Consider the following 20,682-nt stretch of genomic DNA (forward strand, 5'->3'; position numbering starts at 1 on the left):
AGTCGCATCTAAATGAATTAATTGCAATAATTCAGTTCTAACTGTCAACATATTTGGCTCAATGTAACGCACCATGACCGCCATCCATTTATCGTTCGTACAATCCGAACTTTCATCTAAATGAATCGAAAAGTTATTATCGCGTAATACTTTACTAATACGATCGGTTTCAACTACGCCAAGAACATTTCCAATAAGTTTACCGACTTTAGTTTTACCGACCTTCATAGCCTGTAACACAGCTGGCTCTTTCCCTATCGTTTGAAATAAATTCAACATGTCCGACGCGATCGTTAACGAAATGTTATTTTCGGCAAAAAACATCGCGAAACGAAGTTCAGCAATTTGTACTCTTTCTTTGAAATCAAATTCAGCATCACCATCAGCTGAATAAGATTCTGATTCAAGAGCACAAGCTGCTTCCTGAACAAACGCAGAAAGCATCGTATTCTGGACATTTTTCGATTCCTCGGTCAGTAAATGCATATTTTTTATATGCCCCCCTGATTTTGAATGCCGTAAGATTTCACTGCATCCGCACGACAGTGTGACTTTACACGCAACGCAAAAAAATTTCGCGGGGTCCGAAGGAATTTCCTTAACCCATTTACGCCACTCTGGGTAGCTATCGTACCATTGATGCTGAAAAATTTTGGCCAATCTTGGCTTTTTAATTGTAGGCTCAGCCATTATTAAAAAAAGATAATGAATATAAAAAAAAATATTATTGAAAAAATTATCAAATTAAAAATTTACAAAAAATTAATTGAAACGAATCAATGATACGATTTCACCGAAAGAAAAAATCACGAGTCACGAATTGCCGATCAAAAAATCAATAAAACGCGTAAAAGAAATTTTAAATTTCACGAAAACCCGAACCACGCATTAAAAAAACCTAAATCACGGATCACACACTCCCGACCTACCGCACAAACAACCCTGACCTACGAAACACACAACATTAACGTACGGCATACACACAAATCTACACTCACCGATCACTCAATCCCGAAACGCGTCACACAATGCCGAATAATCCGTCACGCAATGAGGATAATTAATCACGAATCACACAATCCTTATCGACACACACAATACCAAGTCACTGGTCACACAACCCGAATAATCCACCGCAAACAAATAAATAATAAATTAAAAATCCTGAACCGCGTACTAAATAATGGCGCGAAAAATGTCACACGACCGCGAATAACCTGTCACGAAATCACAGGTTATTTACTATTTTACTAACGCTAAACTAATATAAATCTATATAATAATAATAATTAAAAAAAAATAATTGAAAATATTCAATTATTATAAAAAAAAGTAAACGTGTGCTTACAATAATAATAAATACCTTGATTGCTGGAGACAATACACTTGTATAGATAGCTGACAGTCAAGATATGAAAAAAAGTCGCGCTTTTCAGACAAAGAGTTACATATTAAGATGCGAGCGAAAACAAAAGCTCCCGAACGACGGTTACTACTAGGAAAAACATTCGAGACTCACACTAACTCACAGATACGTTCATAGAGAAGGAATAAGTCTGTGAAAATTAATACTAATAATAAATTAGTGTAAAAATAAAATTACAAACAAAAAAAGACAGAAATAATTATTTGAAAACAAATGACAACAATTTTTATAAAATAAAAAATGACAAAAATAATTATATAAAATAAAATGACAAGTATTTTTATTCAAAAAGAAATTAACAAAATTTTAATTTAAAAAAATTATAAAAATTAAAAAAAAACAAAATAAAAAAAATTTTTAGGAATTTAGGAATTTCAAGTTATTATTAACTATTAACCATAATATTAACAATAATAATAATGATAATGATAACAATAATAATAATAATAGTAAGAATAACAATAAAACAATAATTACAATTTTAATAATAAATTTTATACGTTTGCTTGTGTAAAAATTTAATTATAAGCAAAAAAAAAAATTAACAAGTAATAACAATAATTTGTATTAAAAAAAAAAAAATAAAAAATATTTTTGTTTAAAAAAAAATAAAAAAAAAAAAATTGCCAAGTTCTCGAACCCGGTACTTTAGGCACCCGAGCCAAAAAATTTGCCACGCGCCTATCAAGGGATGTTACAGGGACACAGTGGTAATTTATATTTAACTTGCATTTAGGAATTCCGAGTAAGAATTAACCGTAATAACAATTATTAATGATAAATAATAATAATAATTATTATTATTATTATTATTATTATTATAATTTATAATTTATTAAAGAAGAACCTGAAAACATAAAAAATTTGACGCATGACGTCACACGCGAGGATCCTCGCGCTGACTTCATTTTTTTCCAAGCCTCACTTTTGGCTTGCTGACTCACGAACGTGCTCAGCTTCCATGTATTGGAGTAAATGCTGGCGGTTTGGTGGTGGAACTTTGGCGCGCGAGGGGCAACGGACTTCGGTCGCTCTCAGCTCCTTCCGAGCAACATCGACGCTGCTCGCTCACGGATACAGTAGTGTATCATTGTGTGGCGTGTGGGTAGAGGTCTAGGGAAAGGGTAACTTCTACCCACGATCTGGCTGCACTGCTTGCTCGGCTTGCTATACAAGCGATTCCCCCACTCGCCTACTCTAAACTTTCACTCAATGCTTCTCCTCTAGCGCTACTTCCCCTTTTCCGCCTCAAATCGTTCAATTTTACCCTCCGTAAAGAAGTTTCACTTCAAAAAAAATTTTATCAAAAAAATAAAAAAACAAATTTTTGGGGTGAACACCCTTTATCACTTAGAGGTTAGAAAAATAGATGGTAGCTGATTCTCAGGCTTACTGAATATGCATAAAAAATTTCATGAGAATCGGTCAAGCCGTTTCGGAGGAGTATGGGAACGAACATTGTGACACGAGAATTTTATATATTAGACTAGATTAGATATATATATATATATATATATATATATATATATATATATATATATATATATTAATAAAAAATTATGAGCGACCTTTCAAAATTTAAATTTTGAACTGAAATTTTCAGAAACTTATTTTTTTTTGGTCTATAAAATTATACCGTAACGAGAAAAAAAAATTAAAAAAAAATTCGATTTTTGACGATTTTTTAAATTTTAAAAAATTTGGAGTGACCTCTTAAAAATTTTTTTTTGAGCTGTCCTTTGGTGAGGGCTCTTAAAACATCAAAAACTAACATTTTTTCACTCGAGATTCAAAAAAAAAAATAGTCGGTTTTTTTGGGCCACCCTAATATATATATATATATATATATATATATATATATATATATATATATATATATATATATATATATATATATATATATATATATATATATATTAGGGTGTTTCAAAAAAATCGGCTTTTGTGATTTTTTCAAATGGCCAGCAAATTCTCTCAGAGAATGCCAAAATAAGGACCTTGTCAAAATTTGAGTTCTTAATTTGAAGATTTACAGGTCGCGGATCGTAATTTTCTATTCCCCCTTAAAAACATAGGAAAAAAAGGTTTTTAACTTTAGAATTTTATATCTTTGGATCGAATCAGCTTATGGCAATGATCATCTCGGATTCTTATGTAGAATTGAACGCTTAACAAAAAAGGTCTCTTATCATTTTTCCATATATTGACTCCTTCCCGAGTTATTCAAAGTCAAAGTTTAATTTTCATCGTATTTTCGGGTTTTTTTAACTTTCATCGTTATGTAATAAGAAAAAAACACTTATTTATACCTAAGACATAGGAAGTGGTGTAAAAAAAACAAAAACAAATATTTCAACAACAAATTATATATTATATTCTATAATACTGTGAAAATTGAAAGATATTGATTGCTTAACTGTTACGTTAAGTCTGTTTTATTACAATTCGGATACATCTCTCTATGTTTTTTAACAGATTGTAATAAATACTGAAAATCTTCTTCATCTTTTGTAAGAGTTAGATTATACTCACTTATTAAAGATACACCACGTTCTGCTGTATCATTTATAACTCGGACTTTACTCAAAAACAAGATAGCTTTCTGGTAACTCTCATTAGTTGGCCATAATGAAACATCATCATCGAGAAAGTTATATGGTAAATTAAATTTTTTTAACAAAAACAGAGATTGCTCTGAGACTAAGTCACATAAATCAATTGTCAATAGTGACTTTACGTTGTCTTTTATCACAAATCGCTTAAAATTTTTTGCATTAGCTTTCGAAGATTTAATATTTACTACCATTTTTCTTTCCATATCCAGTGAAACATTTGCATCAAATAACGAAAAAACAACTAATTCCTCAGATAGGTACCATAAGTGATTGGACATTTTTTCAGCGGCAATTTTAGCGAAAGAAGGATTGTTTTGGCTGTAAAGTAATAAGTCTTTCATTAAAGTTAAATCATTATTCGGTGCTAATAGGCCAGATGAAGCCTGAAACCATGTTGGTATATAAAATCTTAGAACAAAAATGCAAATTTGTCGTATTCCGGTTATTTCTTTAAAGTTAAGGTTAAATTGATTGCGGAACATGAATATTTTTAAAGAATAGATGGCTTTTGCCATCCAACGAGCGTGGTGCATAGCACCAGGTCGTTTAAAAGAAATTTGTGTAGATGAAGTAGTATTCAAGAATAGTAATGATAGCTCCAGAAGTTCACAGTAATCATCTCTTGGTTGTGCTACCTAAAAATTAGTTAATAAAATAATCAATAGATATGATAAGTGATCCGCAAATTTTATCTTATATATTACTCGAAATTATTTACAATATAAATTTTTACTGAACTATTTTTTTAAATTTTAAACTCAAAAAATATAATTCAAGATATACGCTTAAAACTTGCACACAATATCTAAAAACATTTGAATATATTATAACTATAACCTTACTTGTAACTGATTCGTGATAAACGTTACTGTTTCTTCTTTCACATCTTCAAGAGCATTGAGTATGATTGGATCCAAAATTCCTGGGGTATAATTTGAGGTGTTGAAATTACTCCACTTATTTTTAAACCGTAAAAAAATTGGTACATTTGGGCCGGATGAAACGGGCCAATAGATTTCAAACACTTTTTTTAATACTATTTCAAAAATATGATGTCTGCATGGTAGATATACCAATTTTTTTTCCAACTCGTCTTCAATCAGTTTACAAGTTCCACCTTGAATTCCTAGATAACAAAATATATAATTTAACATAAGTGAAAAATTAATTTATACGATAATGACCAGTTCAAATCTAAATATTAATGCAAATGATACGATATTAATTTTATATTATATCATGATAAAGTTTTTAAGAAAACAATAACATGAATTAATACCTGTATTAACAGCCGCCGTGTCGAAAGACAGTCCTACTATTTTACGAGAAATACCCCAATCGAATAGAATTTTCACAATAGCATCAGCCTGATTTTTAGCAGTTCCAGATTTCATTTTGGGTACACCTAACAGTTGTTCACTGCCTGATGACGATATAATAATTGGCAGTCTATCAACTTTTTCCGTACCAACTATATCAGGTAATATTTTCCCGTCCCAATGTAGCACAAAATTATCCTGGTTTTTGAGTCCATCTTTCAATTTAGCAGCCATATCACTTCGAAATTTTTTGTGAGCTCGATGAATTGTCGAATGACTCAATTTACAGCCTTTCATATCAATGCCAGTACTTTTGAGAGTAGCAGCTAAAATATATACGGCATTTCTGCTGCTAACTTTTCCACGATCAAGGGCAGCTGCAAGTTCCGGTGTCATGATATTCATTAGAGGTGCTTTTCGTTTTGATTTCTTTTTTAATTCGTCTTCAAAATCAGAGATATTGTTAGAAATTTGACTAACGGTAGAAACGGTAGATTTTGATTTTTGGCTGAGAAGAAGGGTCTCAGTATTCATAAGTGCCTCATTTTCTAAAACGTTCAAATTGAAATGAAATACAACTACAATAAAAAATCAGATAAAATTTTTCAACAAAAATTATAGACTTTACAGACTATTGATGATAAACTATTATTTTAATGATTTATCATCAATATTACTCTAACTAGTAACTATTTTTTAATAAAATTATGTCTACTTTTATAATTTTTTTTTAAACGAAAGATATCATTTGCAAATATTTGATTAATTTCGGTTATAGACAAATAAAAAAATATGCCATTATAAGACATTTTAGCAATGAAATAATTAAAAAAATATGTTAATAATTCAAATAGATCTTTGAATATTACCGCGTACTAACAACCACGCACCCTGACAGCATCAAACAGAACTAATCAAAAATCGGAAATCGGTATCATTCATGTAATCAAGACCTAAATAACCTCCAAATTTAATCTTAAGATTAATAAATATCATTTTAATAAAAAAAATTGTATCATCCATCGATATTTATTTAAAAACAAAATAAAGATAAAAATCTTACCATCTCTATTTGCATTCGTTTCACTCTGATCTAAACAACAAATTTCCATATCTTCAGTAATAGGCCCAAAATCGTTTATAAAACCACGTCGAGATGGTTTTCTTTGGCTTTCCAAAAAATGTTTTTTTGTAGCATCAATTTCATTGAGAACATTAGCATGGGAAATATCAAACAATTTTTGTAAATCATTACAAAAAATTGACTCATTCTTCTTTTGTGTTGGAGATTTTTTCTGACGTTTACTCTTTGATAAAAGTATCCATCTGTTATGAGATCGAATTATTGACAAAATTATAGAAGATTCTTGACGTAGTGGAATACCTGTTTTTCGCCAAAGTTCTATCAGTTGTTTTGTCGTACTTGCTGAACTTTGTTTAATTGTTAAATTACAGGTTTTATGGTGGTAAAAAAAGATCGACATAACCTCTTTGAGTAATGGAAGCTTTCTTCCGACAAAATCTTGATTCATTTGACCAATTAAATAGATTTCTTCTCTCATGATAATAAATTTTAAGTCAGCTTGTAAATAAATAGAAATAATAAAGTCCACTTTGAATTATTAAACAAACATTGTTTCAAACAAATACGTATATATTTCTTCGTAATCGATGCACTAATGAACAAGCACAATTTTGACACATGTTATCAGCACTTACCAGCAGAGGGATCAGAATTGATAACCAATTAAAAATCAGATAAGAATCGATCGTTTAAACAAAGTAGTTGTCAACAATACCTTTTTACTAAACATCATGAATTCATCACAATATTTTTTTGTCTGTAGTAATAAGTAAATATTGTGTATTATAAAATTTTTCACTAATTCATACTAACTGTATTATAGAAATTTCATATATCTTAAAATAAACAATGTTTTTTTTTTTACTTAATCATAATTGTACGATAAAAGTTAAAAAAAACCCGAAAATACGATGAAAATTAAACTTTGACTTTGAATAACTCGGAAAGGAATCAATATATGGAAAAATGATAAGAGACCTTTTTTGTTAAGCGTTCAATTCTACATAAGAATCCGAGATGATCATTGCCATAAGTTGATTCGATCCAAAGATATAAAATTCTAAAGTTGAAAACCTTTTTTTCCTATGTTTTTAAGGGGGAATAGAAAATTACGATCCGCGACCTGTAAATCTTCAAATTAAGAACTCAAATTTTGACAAGGTCATTATTTTGGCATTCTCTGAGAGAATTTGCTGGCCATTTGAAAAAATCACAAAAGCCGATTTTTTTGAAACACCCTAATATATATATATATATATATTAGACTGGGCCAAAAAAATTAACTATTTTTTTTTTTTTTTTGTATATCGAAAATATTATTTGGGATGACAAAAAAAAAATGTTGTGAGAATTTGAGCCCTTAATATTTATATTAAGAGGTCTATCATCGCAACTTTTAATTTTTTTTTCCGGAACGGGTTTTTGTCTCATAACTCCTAAACCATCGAGGTAAATGAAATAAACTTAGATGTTTTTTGAAGCAAATTTAATTGTCTACAAAAAAAGACTGATTGAAATTTTTCGTCAGATGAACCGTTTTCTTATAAACACGCCTTGAAAATTGATAAGATTTCAGAATTTTATTGTTTAACTTTGGAATTTTGTAATTCACTTAAAAATTAGTATCCGGAAAAAATTCAATAGAGATTCTTGAAGGGAATTTAATTTCCTACAAAAAATGTCTCTTAACATTTTTAGCTAAATTCACTCCTTTGAAAGTTATTCAAAGTTAAAGTTGATGTCAAAATAAAATTCTGGTTTTTTTCGCTGTAAATTTAATTTTTTTGAGCCCATTGAAAATTTTGATCTTTCGATAGATAATAATTTTTATTTTATCAACAGAATTATGAAAAATTTGAAAAAATCATAATATATTTTTATTTATTGGCATTGAAAAGCTATTTTCTGCAGAAAATTGCATTTTCACTGTGTTTTGATAGTTTAAAAAATAACAATCATGTTGTTTTCTCATTGAAAATTATTTACTTTTTATTTAATACAAATTTATCTACGAGAATCCGCTTTGATTAACAACCTCCCCTTACTCCCCTTGTTTCATTTTTCGACATCAATCCACAGTACTACATCTCATGAGATTACTCTCTCATTTTCTCAATAATTGCGTCGCTTAATACAAAGCCAACCGATTGAACATAACCTCAAAACAATATTATTAATTATTAGTATCGTATTATATAGCGCCACGATGTTTTTATTCATCTATCACCATTTCTAAAAAAAAAGACCCCTAGTTCGACCTTCACTTTCGGTATTTCTTACATTCCATTGTTCTACAAATAGAGAGGTTATGTTTTTTAGATAACTGTAGCATCTTTCTTCATTGTTAATTGTGGATCGAGCGTCGCTTTTAATCTCAGTATTCGTGTTGTGAGTTGTGTGTCTAATTTCTAGTGTTGTTACAATTTTTATTACAACCTGACTCTCTTTATTTGTTGTGATTTTTGATTACGTAAATATAATTGAATAATATCAAAGAACTGTATCAATATGACAACCGAAAAAATTAATTTGATTGGTGTTCCAATAGCTAAAATTAATGGTCGTAAACTTCCCACTATAAAAGAAGTTTTATTATTATTTTTTATCATCACAAAGTTCTTCATCTAAAAGTCAATGAAAGTGCAAAAAAAACTGCAAATATAGTTCAAGATTGTTGGAAAAATTTACAAATTTTAACCTCCGGGCTTCGAAATACGATTAACAAAATACTTGAGTTTTTCAAAAAATGGCAATTATTGCAGTGCAATAAGAAAAGAATAAAATCACAAGCTCAAAAACAAAAAGAAGTGAGTTTTGAACAAAAAATTCAACAGTTATTTAATATCGCTGGAAAAAACGGTCTAAGAAGTTTGAATGGAGAGATCAACAACTTTTCGGCTCAGAAACTATTGAATCAACCAGAAATTTCTGATAACTCCAGTTCACCAGAAACTTCGAGAAAATATGTTGAAATTATGGAAACCGATGAGATAGGTAGATATTTGGTATTTACAATAATACTTGATTTAATAAAATTAATAACTGAAAAAATAATTGCAATTTATTCTGTTCCCGTAACCGTATACAGAAAAAAAAATTCTTGACTAGAAGGTAAATTATCTTGGCTCAAGAAAATATTAAGGAAGATTAAAAATTTCTTTAATGAAGTCAAAGTTTCTTGACCCCAGAAAATTTCTTTTTGCTCCAAAATAACTTTTGTCTTCCTTAAAATTTTCTTGGTGCAAGAAGTTTTTTTTCTGTGTAATTTTTATGCTCAGCATAACTAATTGATAACTAAATATTATGTAATCTTGTTATACTTTGATCACATTTTCTTGTAAATAATATCAAAATACTTTTCAGAAATAGATTTGGTTAATGATAATAATAATAATGAAATTACACCTAGTCAAGAGTTACTAACATCGTCGCAGTCAACTATCAGTCAAATTTCAAATGTTTCCGATTTTGAAACAGAATTGTTGTCTGAAAAAAAAATACCAAAAATAAACATTATCACTCCAAATTTAGCAGCTGCGCTTGATCGTGCAAATGTTAGCAACAGAAATGCTACATATATTTTGGCAGCTACCTTACAGAGCGTTGGAATAGATCTTCGGAATGTTAATTTAAGCTATAAAACTATCCAACGAAATCGTATACTTCTTCGAAAAGAAATAGCTGAAGGGTTAAAAAAAGACTTAAAGTTCAATGATAATTACGTAGTTCATTGGGATGGTAAATTGTTAAGCGATATTGTTGGCGCAGATGTTGTAGATAGACTCCCAATTCTTCTGACATCGTCTGGCGCTGAACAATTATTAGGCATTCCAAAAATTGGAGCAGGAACTGGAATTGAGCAAGCTTCAGCAGTAAACTCAACTTTGAAGCATTGGGGTGTCAGTGATTATGTCAAAGCGGTGTGCTTTGATACTGCATATACAAATACAGGTAAATCAATACTATTAACAAAGTATTTAGAATTGAGAGATTTTATTTTTCATGTTTGTTTTTAATTCATTAATGATTCTATTATTAAATAGGCATTCATCGTGGCGCTGGCGTAGAACTAGAGAATCTTTTAGGGCGAAAGCTCATTTGGTTGCCATGTCGTCATCACGTCATTGAACTACTCATTAAAGGTGTTTTTGAAGTATACTGGCCAACGCAAAATGGCCCAAATGTTTCAATTTTTGGTAGATTCGAAATAATTGGAACAAGATAGATAAATCAAAATACAGTGCAGGAATTAATGATCCTATTGTTGCTAAAGTACTATCAGAGAAAAAGACGAAACATTGATTTTATTGAAAGTTATTCGCTGGTATGTTTTAGTTACATAATATCATTCACAAAAGCACTCAAAAACAACTTTCTTTTTCACTATAAACTGAGAGAAAATATTTTTTTTTAAGAAAATGCAAATAATTGAAAGAAGTTTTCTACATTTGGAAAAAAACAATTCTGAATGAAAATTCTCAAGTTATCTATCTAAAATTGTATTTTTGTTTTTTATTTTTAATCAGTTAAACTATTTTCCAACAAAAGTTACTGTGCGAAAAATTTTGATTTCTTCTGCAAAGAAATGAAATTGTTGAAAATTTCCAACATATCAATGTCTTGTCACTAGAATGCCCATATTTTTCAAAAGAAATTTTTCCTTTCGGTAAATTTAAAAAAATTGTGTAATGGAAAAATTTAAACCTTAAATTAATAGTAATTTCCTGGTGTCGATCGAATACAATTCATTTTAAACATAGACAAAAATATACGTGATTATCTTTAACTCGTAATTTATGTTAAATTAAAATTGATCGAATTTTGTACTTTGTTTTAATTGAAATCTTGTTCTTTTAGTATTCAAAACGATTTTTAATTATTAATTCTAGATTAAGAAAATCAGTTTTTTCATTCGTACTCATTTGTTGCAGAAATATCTTCCGAGGAATGATTACCGAGAATTTTTAGAGTTATCGTCAATTTTTTAGGAGTTATTCCAAAAGATACTTTCACCTTTAAACATCCAGGAGCGATGAGTCATGCTCGTTGGATGTCGAAGGTAATTTATTGCCTGAAAATATATATTTTAGGGGAGAATTTAAGCTGACCCCTCATGAATTAACTAGTATTCGCCAAGTATGTATTTTCATAATTGTCATTTATATAAAAGCTTGGTTCACTTCACCTTCTGCTATCTTAGCTGCAAATAATGACTTAATTTTGATGCAACAATTGATACTCTATGATAAAATTAATTCATCTGTATCAAAAGGAGCTTTAAAAAAGATGAGCGATCATTTGTGGTATTTAAGTGACAAATTAGCCATAATTTCTCTATTTGACGATGCTGTAGATCCGGAAGTAAAGAAAAAATGGTAAAAATTTGAAAAATCGGAACCCTATAAAAACTAAAGCCAGAAAATATGAATTTGACTAAAAAACTTACATGAATTTTTACACAAAGATGTAAGTGACTTCATTTCAACAGAATCGTTAACAATTTTAAAAGACTTTGACTTGCCACATGAATTTTTAAGTGAAGAAGTCGACAAGTGGTCCAGCATCGATAGTTTTCAGGAATGTCAACAATTTTTTAGTAAATTGGCTGTTGTCAATGATGTCGCGGAACGTGGTGTAGCGCTAATTGAAGATTACAATCAATGCCTTACTAAAGACGAAGAACAGCTCCAATATTTATTACTAGTTATTAGTGAGTATCGGAAAAATTCCCTAATTGCAATAAAAGTACGTTAATTGAATGATTATTCCGTCTTTTTAATTGTTAAATATAATTATAGATGTACTAAAGTTTTATATTGTTTTCCTTATAGAATATAAATGATTAAAATACATACAATGATATTTTTTGTGCTATAAAATTTTTTTATGAATGATACAGTCGATGCTCTCTGTATTGGACCTCTCTGTATTTTAACCGCTCTCTGTGTTTGACCACATTTTTCCTCTGTATTTGACGAATTTACACAGCTCTTATGGACGAGTCAAGTACAGAGAATGGTCCTGTCGGGCGAATCAAATACAGAGAGCGTTGACTGTAATTTGATTTTGTTTCTTATTGAATGTGTACTATATCATTGATGATTAATTTCTGCTAAGCATTCGTATTAAGCGACGCAATTATTGAGAAAATGAGAGAGTAATCTCATGAGAAGTAGTACTGTGGATTGATGTCGAAAAATGAAACAAGGGGAGTAAGGGAGGTTGTTAATCAAAGCGGATTCTCGTAGATAAATTTGTATTAAATAAAAAGTAAATAATTTTCAATGAGAAAACAACATGATTGTTATTTTTTAAACTATCAAAACACAGTGAAAATGCAATTTTCTGCAGAAAATAGCTTTTCAATGCCAATAAATAAAAATATATTATGATTTTTTCAAATTTTTCATAATTCTGTTGATAAAATAAAAATTATTATCTATAAAAAGATCAAAATTTTCAATGGGCTCAAAAAAATTAAATTTACAGCGAAAACCAGAATTTTATTTTGACATCAACTTTAACTTTGAATAACTTTCAAAGGAGTGAATTTAGCTAAAAATGTTAAGAGACATTTTTTGTAGGAAATTAAATTCCCTTCAAGAATCTCTATTGAATTTTTTCCGGATACTAATTTTTAAGTGAATTACAAAATTCCAAAGTTAAACAATAAAATTCTGAAATCTTATCAATTTTCAAGGCGTGTTTATAAGAAAACGGTTCATCTGACGAAAAATTTCAATCAGTCTTTTTTTTTAGACAATTAAATTTGCTTCAAAAACATCTAAGCTTATTTCATTTACCTCGATGGTTTAGGAGTTATGAGACAAAACCCGTTCCGAAAAATTAAAAGTTGCGATGATAGACCTCTTAATATAAATATTAAGGGCTCAAATTCTCACAACATTTTTTTTTTGTCATCCCAAATAATATTTTCGATATACAAAAAAAAAAAAAAATAGTTAATTTTTTTGGCCCAGTCTAATATATATATATATATATATATATATATATATATATATATATATATATATATATATATATATATATATATATATATATATATATATATATATATATATATATAATAAAATTAAAACACTCAGATTATTTTAGTTTAACAGCCGAGACCAGTGATTGCAGTTTCAATCGGCTTAGCAAAACGAATGGAAATTTTGAAAAAACGTTTTTAGAGATAATAGATAATTTAATAAACTATTTCACCATAAAGCGTTTTTTTTTTCAAAAATTCCATTCGTTTCAGGAAACCAATCGAAACTGCAATTGCTCTGCTGTTAGGAGTGCGACAGAGATAGTTCCGTTGAACTCCGTAAGAGCAAAGTGAGAAAAAGATGGTCTCGCCTGTTAATTTAGATTTGCCTTGCGCGCAAATCTATTATTTATTATTCAATAAGTTACAAAATAAAAAGTACCGACATTAATTTCGGAAAGGAAAAATTCACGTGGCGTACTACAGTCTTGCTTTTCGATAAGTCCCTTCTTATTCCTTGGTTTTCGACTCTCTCGGTTGAGTTGTTCGTACCTTTGGAGTGGGAGAGTCCCAGAGGGTAGTGAGGGTAGTTGCGCGCGCCTCTACAACTCTCATCTTCGGCTAGCATCCCTTCTCGAGTTGGCAAAATGGGACCATGCTGAAATGATGTCACGATGACCCTCGATGTTCCCAGGTCATTTGCAGCCCGCCTGGATGTCTGGTTTTTATGATCTAGTCCTGGGTACTCGAGTAATCCTTTTTTTAGTGAAAGTTTTGGAAAATAAGCTTCTTAAAGGATTATGGCAATAAAAATTAATAAATAAAAATCTCTGGATTTTCTCCAGTTTCGTAAAGAATATTCCAAAACAATCGGTATCTTATTCTAAGTGACCACTACAATTACAAGCGTAAGTTTATTTTAACGAAGAAATTTTTCTCAGAATGTCTAGACTAACTGCACGGCACTAAAAGTTTTTATAGGTTTTACTTTGGGAATTTCCGGTGATTATAAATTCGTCTAATAACCTAAAATTTATTATAGAAAATTTCCCATTTTTAACAATAAAGATTAACATAGAGAAGTTTACAACATTTTAAGGATTCTTATTTTTTTCTTGCTCGTACTATTACAAATAAAAATACATGTGTTTTTCCCGCTCTTAATATTTGCAGCCTTCTGCTTATATGTGATTCTATATTAGTGTACAGAGAGCGTTGTGATTAATCCTTTCGGATTCACAGCATGGTATATACATTTCGACTGGAGCGCTATCTTAAATTGATGCAGCGTCAAAACTAAACTTTGTTTAGTTTGTAAGAATCCGCGTTAAGCGTCAGCATGAAATTGCACCTTAAATTACATTTAAATTTTCGCTCCACTGGCAGGCAGTGCAGCCAGATCGTGGGTAGAAGTTACCCTTTCCCTAGACCTCTACCCACACGCCACACAATGATACACTACTGTATCCGTGAGCGAGCAGCGTCGATGTTGCTCGGAAGGAGCCGAGAGCGACCGAAGTCCGTTGCCCCTCGCGCGCCAAAGTTCCACCACCAAACCGCCAGCATTTACTCCAATACATGGAAGCTGAGCACGTTCGTGAGTCGGCAAGCCAAAAGTGAGGCTTGGAAAAAAATGAAGTCAGCGCGAGGATCCTCGCGTGTGACAAATTATAATAATAATAATAATAATAATTATTATTATTATTATTATTATCATTAATAATTGTTATTACGGTTAATTCTTACTTTTTTAAACAAAAATTTTTTTTATTTTGTTTTTTTAATACAAATTATTGTTATTACTTGTATAATTAAATATTTACACAAGCAAACGTATAAAATTTATTATTAAAATTGTAATTATTGTTTTATTGTTATTCTTACTATTATTATTATTATTGTTATCATTATCATTATTATTATTGCGTGCTCAGCTTCCATGTATTGGAATGCTGGCGGTTTTGGTGGTGGAACTTTGGCGCGCGAGGGCATGCTCGCTCACGGATACAGTAGTGTATCATTGTGTGGCGTGTGGGTAGAGGTCTAGGGAAAGGGTAACTTCTACCCACGATCTGGCTGCACTGCTGGCAGGTAGTGTCACTTGTTGGATGCATCTAGAGCAGGGGTGAACAGTTACGCGTAACGAGCAGTTTCCTACGTATTTTACGTAAAATACTTAAATTCCGGTATTATACGTCGATTTGTATGCCACCTGGTGGTTATCATTGGACATTGTACATTTTTAAAATTCTAACCGTCTTTCAAGAGTTTTCGCAATAACTAATCTAAACTTTTAATTTTATCTCAAAATGAGTGCATTAAAAAAAAAAATTATCAATCATTTTTAAAGAAAATGATTTTGTGATTGAAAAGTTAAATGGTAAAAATATTGCTCGATGTTTAAAGTGCAATTATAAGTTAAAAAATACTGCACAAATTCGATTACAAAGTCATCGGTAAATAGTTATTTAATAAATATTTATATTTTCATTGAATTAAAAAAAAAATTTTTAGTCATTTTTTGATAATTAATTTTGTATTTTTTAATAAATTTTGTATTAATTTAAATAAACCTATTCTCTTGTTTATCTATTATCCAAAGATAAATATTGATGCTCTTCTCTTCAGAAATTAGTAATTAAAAATAATAGAATATTTGATCTCATCGAATTTCTTGAAACAAGAAATTGTTAATTGAGTAAAAGTATTTTTTTTCTCAGTGAATATTTTCAAAAAAAACAAATTTTTTTTTATTTTGAATAAATTTTTCTTTAAATTTCTATAGGTGCTAAGTAGATCCTCTGAAGAAAGGTCAGCTGATATTTCATTTGATAATCAATCTAAAGCGACTTCAAGCATTTCATCAAATAGTAGGAGTGATTTATCAACTATTGATGAAAAACTTGTGAAATTTTTCGTAGGATGCAATCTTCTGTTTAGTATTGTTGAATCAATTACGTTTAAAGAGTTTGTTAAGTCGTTAAATCCGAACTATCATCTGCCATGCAGAAAAACTCTCTCCAATACGTTGTTAAATAAATTACACAGCAAAATTTCAAGTGAACACACAAAAATGGATCAGTCAGAAGGAGTAATAGTGATAGATGGTTGGAAAAATTCGGTTGCAAATACTAAAAATGTTGTATGTATTATTCATACAGCAAATGAACCAAGTTTTTTTTTAAACTCTTGGGATTTCACATTGTTATCTGGATACACAACAATTAACTAAAGTTATTAAAGAAGCTGTCGAAATAACCAAAAAAAATTATAATAAAATCATTTATGCCGTAGTTTCTGATAACGCTCCAGTTATGACAGCAATGGGTAAAGCTGTAAATTTATGGCATGCAGGATGCAGCAGTCATCATGGAAATTTACTTGCCAAGGACCTTATTGATAAATCATTTGCAGAATCTATAAATACCATTTTACGTACATTCAAAGCTTCTAATTTAGAACGAGAGATAATAGAAAACGGAGGAACAAAAATTAAATTGGCTTGCAAAACTCGTTGATGCAGTTATCGTGATGCGTTTCGGTGTTGCTTAAAAAATTTAGATATAATGAAAAAAATGATCAGTAATAAATTAAACAATCCGTCTTTTACAAAATCAAAAAAAAAAGAGAAAGAAAAATTGATTACTTTGATCAGATTGAATGATCAGATTTCCGATGATTCTTTAATAACAAAATTACAAGATTTCATCGTTTTATCTGATCCAGTTTGTTCATTAATTAATAAATGTCAACAGTCAAATTTTACTTTACCTGATGCAGCTGAAGAGTGGATGAAATTAAACGTTCCGACTGAGAATGAAAAAATTCAAGAAATTGTCCAAAAACGCATTGACAAAGTATTGACTCCAATTTTATTAGCAGCGAATTTATTGCATACAGATTATCAAGGAAAACAGTTTCGTCATACCGATAAATATTATTCTCAAGCTATTGAATTTATAAGGAATGAATTAAATGAATCTTATCATGAAATGGAAGCTTATGAAAATAAAGTTGGAATTTTTGAATCATTACTGAAAAAAGGAAATGTCCCTCCAAAATTATTTTGGCAAATGGCCGAAAACTCATACCCAGTAATTTCTCAATCAGATCAACGATTGATTAACATTCCATCGTCATCAGCACAAATTGAAAGATTATTTTCAAACTGGTCATTTGTTCATTCTTGTCTTCGAAATCGTTTAACACCCGAACGTTCAGAAAAGTTAATCGACATTTATTATACATTGAAAATGAGTTCTGGAAATTCGAAATGAGTATTTAAAATATATATATTGTGTAATGTGTATGTATTATTATAAAATTTACAATTATAATTAATTTAGTTATATACTTGAAGAAATAAAAATTTTTGTACTTGAAAATTGTATTGTAAATAATTTTATTGTTGTGTTTATTAGTAAAGTTGAAATTAACATCAAATATATTTTTAATAAAAATTTTCCAGAATAATGATTTCTTATTTATAAATTATCAGTAAAAGGATGAAATGAATTCGTAAAATATCATGTATCCAGAACAAAGTTTATTTCTACTTTCTATGAAAATTTTTATAATAAAAACAAATCAAATACATACGTAAATAATTACCATATTTAAATTGGTATTTATTGATTATTCTTACATATTTGTTTTAATATTATTGTTACATAACGTTTAGTAAGAACTCAAATCTCAGTTATTTATTTATCAAATTTTGATCATTTTTAAAAAATAATTATAATTTGATTATAAGCTAATTTAATAAATAGAATAACTTTTTTAATTTACCACAGTAAAATAATAATCCGAACAAAAACAGTTTCACTGTAAAAAATTGCGCCAAGTCCACGTTCATAAAACTCATCTCAATAACATTTGCACTTTACAAAAAAAATTAGGCTCGTTTTAATAATTTTCATTCTTTACAAAAAGATGTGAAATACAAAAAAATACCAAGAAACCGTCATAATGTTGAAAAAATTGAAAACAAATTTGTTGAAAATTAAAAAATAAAAAAAAAAATTTTTTATCGTACTTGGCGCGCGTCATTGAGTACCCCAAATTTTTTCGGAAGAATTTCAACTCAAGAAAAATCGATTTCGCTTGTATATATATAATCATATTATATATTTATATAGATTTCATTAGTCAAGAATACTGAACTCATTGAAAACATTGCTTAGTGTATTAATTATCAGTTTTAGTGAAAAAACCCGTTCTTAAATTTTTTTTTAGATCTTTAGTGAGAACAACTGTCAATATGGTGGTGTGTTCAAGAAATCTGAAATTATATAAAATTTTTGGATTCATTTTTTTTCAGCTTCGTCATTAATCTTTAATGAAGAACCTTATGCAATATTAAAGTTTGATATTGCTTCGTTTAATTGTGATTAACACATTTTGATTGGCACTCACACCGCATTGTCCCAATTTAGTCGGCCATATGTTTTATTTTTTAGTAAACACAATTCTCACAATGCAACCGACCCAACGTATGCATGCGTATCGACTTATATATAGTTTGCATAACTGCGTATGACATGTCAATTTTACCTAACTTTTGTAAAACTTATTATGAAATAACATAGGTTGACTTACTTATAAATTTCTCAGCATTAAAAGGATGTTTATTTATCCTGAAAAAATTTGGGGTACTCAATGACGCGCGCCAAGTACGATATAATTTTTTTTTTTATTTTTAAATTTTCAACAAATTTGTTTTCAATTTTTTCAACATTATGACGGTTTCTTGGTATTTTTTTGTATTTCACATCTTTTTGTAGAGAGTGAAAATTATTAAAACGAGCCTAATTTTTTTTGTAAAGTGCAAATGTTATTGAGATGAGTTTTATGAACGTGGACTTGGCGCAATTTTTTACAGTGAAACTGTTTTTGTTCGGATTTCAGTATTTTTTGTAATTATAATAAAAATATAAGTGTTTTGAACTACAACAAAACACGTATTATATTCCGTAGCCGATACACGGCATCCCTATGGGAGAGAAGCTGTTGTGTATTGGCCCCAAAGTCGTCCTACTTACGTGCCCTCTGCTGGAGTTTTGCTGTAGTTCATCTCCCCTCTTGCTCTTCCCCTCCCGTGATCACCTACAAGCGCGGGCTTGCCCACGTCTCTCGTCATAGCAGCTCTCATCCAGTAAGCATTTCACCGGGATGCCGTGTATCGGCTACGGAATATAATACGTGTTTTGTTGTAGTTCAAAACACTTATATTACATTCCTCCGTGCCGATTACACGGCATCCCTATGAGAGACCTGTTTGTTTTCTGCTGGTGATCACCTCAATGCTATGTGATGCTGAAATTAACTTAATTATAGTTACTTATTTCTAGCTAATGGTCTAGGCTTTAAGGAAGAGCCAGGAAATTCGTTGTGTGCTAGTTTATCAGAGTCTCACTCTACAATAAGGTTATAATGTTTAATAATATATTTCCCTCTAGGTTAATGTTTCTTAAATCTAAGTTATGGGTTCATAACAAGAATAAATAAAATTGAGATAAGTTTCAATACCAAAGATCAGTTCCGCCTTGTGCTCTCTCTCTCTCTCTCTCTCTACTCGCCTATGTAGGCCTGAAATTGCTCGCCAGTGAGATCGCTGGTGCTTCTTCCTCCCTGGTAACTGCCTGCAGTAGCGCCTTGTGAATGTCTCCGAACACTTCCAGTTACCTCTGTCTAATATCTCCTGCACCGGCATATCATCTATCCACCCTCTGGATGTAACTGCAGCTCGGATGTTACCTGGTGACGCATCAATGCCTGCGTCCTTTAACACCGAGCGAATCCAGCCCGATATTACAGTCTGCGAGGCCGCCCTGACTGGCCCCGTTAATGTTATGAAAAGTTCCTCCAGGTTACTACCCTCACGTCTCTTTTCGGACAGCTTTATCCAGGCTCTGGTCCACGTTACTGGGCAAATCCTAATGTTACTATTCTTGGATAGCCTCCAACCAGATTGCCTAAAGCTCGCCCTGTCCGTTTTCGACACAAAGGCGGGCCACAGGGTGATTTCTTCTCCCAGGTTAGTCACGTGCTCCTTCGAAACTCTTAATAGAGTCAAATCATGGATGCGGCGACCTGAAGCCAACAATAATATGGTCGCTGTTCTTCGTGCTACCTCAAACAGGGTTAACCCTGGAATTTTGGCGGTTAACCACTTGAACAGGAGTCCGGTGTCCCATACTGACGCCTTTATTTCCCTAGGTCTAGCAGTGAAGATGGCCTTCAAA

The 20,682-nt window shown here is 30.4% G+C and overlaps 3 protein-coding genes across 3 annotated transcripts; 2 read left to right on the forward strand and 1 right to left on the reverse strand.

The window, feature by feature from the left end:
• Positions 1–5,273: 5,273 nt before the first annotated feature.
• On the reverse strand, positions 5,274–7,074 carry LOC123261343. The gene is made up of 3 exons (XM_044722932.1): positions 6,424–7,074; positions 5,648–5,908; positions 5,274–5,575 (listed from the first exon to the last, which is right to left on the reverse strand). Exons 1-3 carry the CDS (start codon positions 6,920–6,922, stop codon positions 5,274–5,276), a joined length of 1,062 nt encoding a protein of 353 aa, XP_044578867.1. The 5' UTR covers positions 6,923–7,074.
• A 1,243-nt stretch (positions 7,075–8,317) lies between these two features.
• Positions 8,318–10,669, forward strand: LOC123261344. Its single transcript, XM_044722934.1, has 3 exons — positions 8,318–9,438; positions 9,808–10,395; positions 10,488–10,669. The coding sequence occupies exons 1-3, from the start codon at positions 9,420–9,422 to the stop codon at positions 10,667–10,669; spliced, it is 789 nt and encodes a 262-aa protein (XP_044578869.1). The 5' UTR covers positions 8,318–9,419.
• Positions 10,670–11,433: 764 nt separating this feature from the next.
• Positions 11,434–17,758, forward strand: LOC123261121. The gene is made up of 2 exons (XM_044722623.1): positions 11,434–11,503; positions 17,091–17,758. The coding sequence occupies exons 1-2, from the start codon at positions 11,484–11,486 to the stop codon at positions 17,710–17,712; spliced, it is 642 nt and encodes a 213-aa protein (XP_044578558.1). The 5' UTR covers positions 11,434–11,483; the 3' UTR covers positions 17,713–17,758.
• The last annotated feature ends 2,924 nt before the right edge of the window (positions 17,759–20,682 follow it).

This window comes from Cotesia glomerata, linkage group LG3, assembly GCF_020080835.1.
Source record: "Cotesia glomerata isolate CgM1 linkage group LG3, MPM_Cglom_v2.3, whole genome shotgun sequence".
Lineage (NCBI taxonomy): Eukaryota > Metazoa > Arthropoda > Insecta > Hymenoptera > Braconidae > Cotesia > Cotesia glomerata.

Coding starts and splice junctions, on each gene's coding strand:
- LOC123261121 (XM_044722623.1), top strand. CDS start 11,484: ATGCTCGTTGGATGTCGAAG. Junction 11,504..17,090: donor ATGCTCGTTGGATGTCGAAG/GTAATTTATTGC, acceptor TACTTTGATCAG/ATTGAATGATCAGATTTCCG.
- LOC123261344 (XM_044722934.1), top strand. Junction 10,396..10,487: donor TACTGCATATACAAATACAG/GTAAATCAATAC, acceptor ATTATTAAATAG/GCATTCATCGTGGCGCTGGC.
- LOC123261343 (XM_044722932.1), bottom strand. CDS start 6,922: ATGAGAGAAGAAATCTATTTAATTGGTCAAATGAATCAAGATTTTGTC. Junction 5,909..6,423: donor AACGAATGCAAATAGAGATG/GTAAGATTTTTA, acceptor TGAACGTTTTAG/AAAATGAGGCACTTATGAAT. Junction 5,576..5,647: donor TGGCATTGATATGAAAGGCT/GTAAATTGAGTC, acceptor CTAAATTGAAAG/ATGGACTCAAAAACCAGGAT.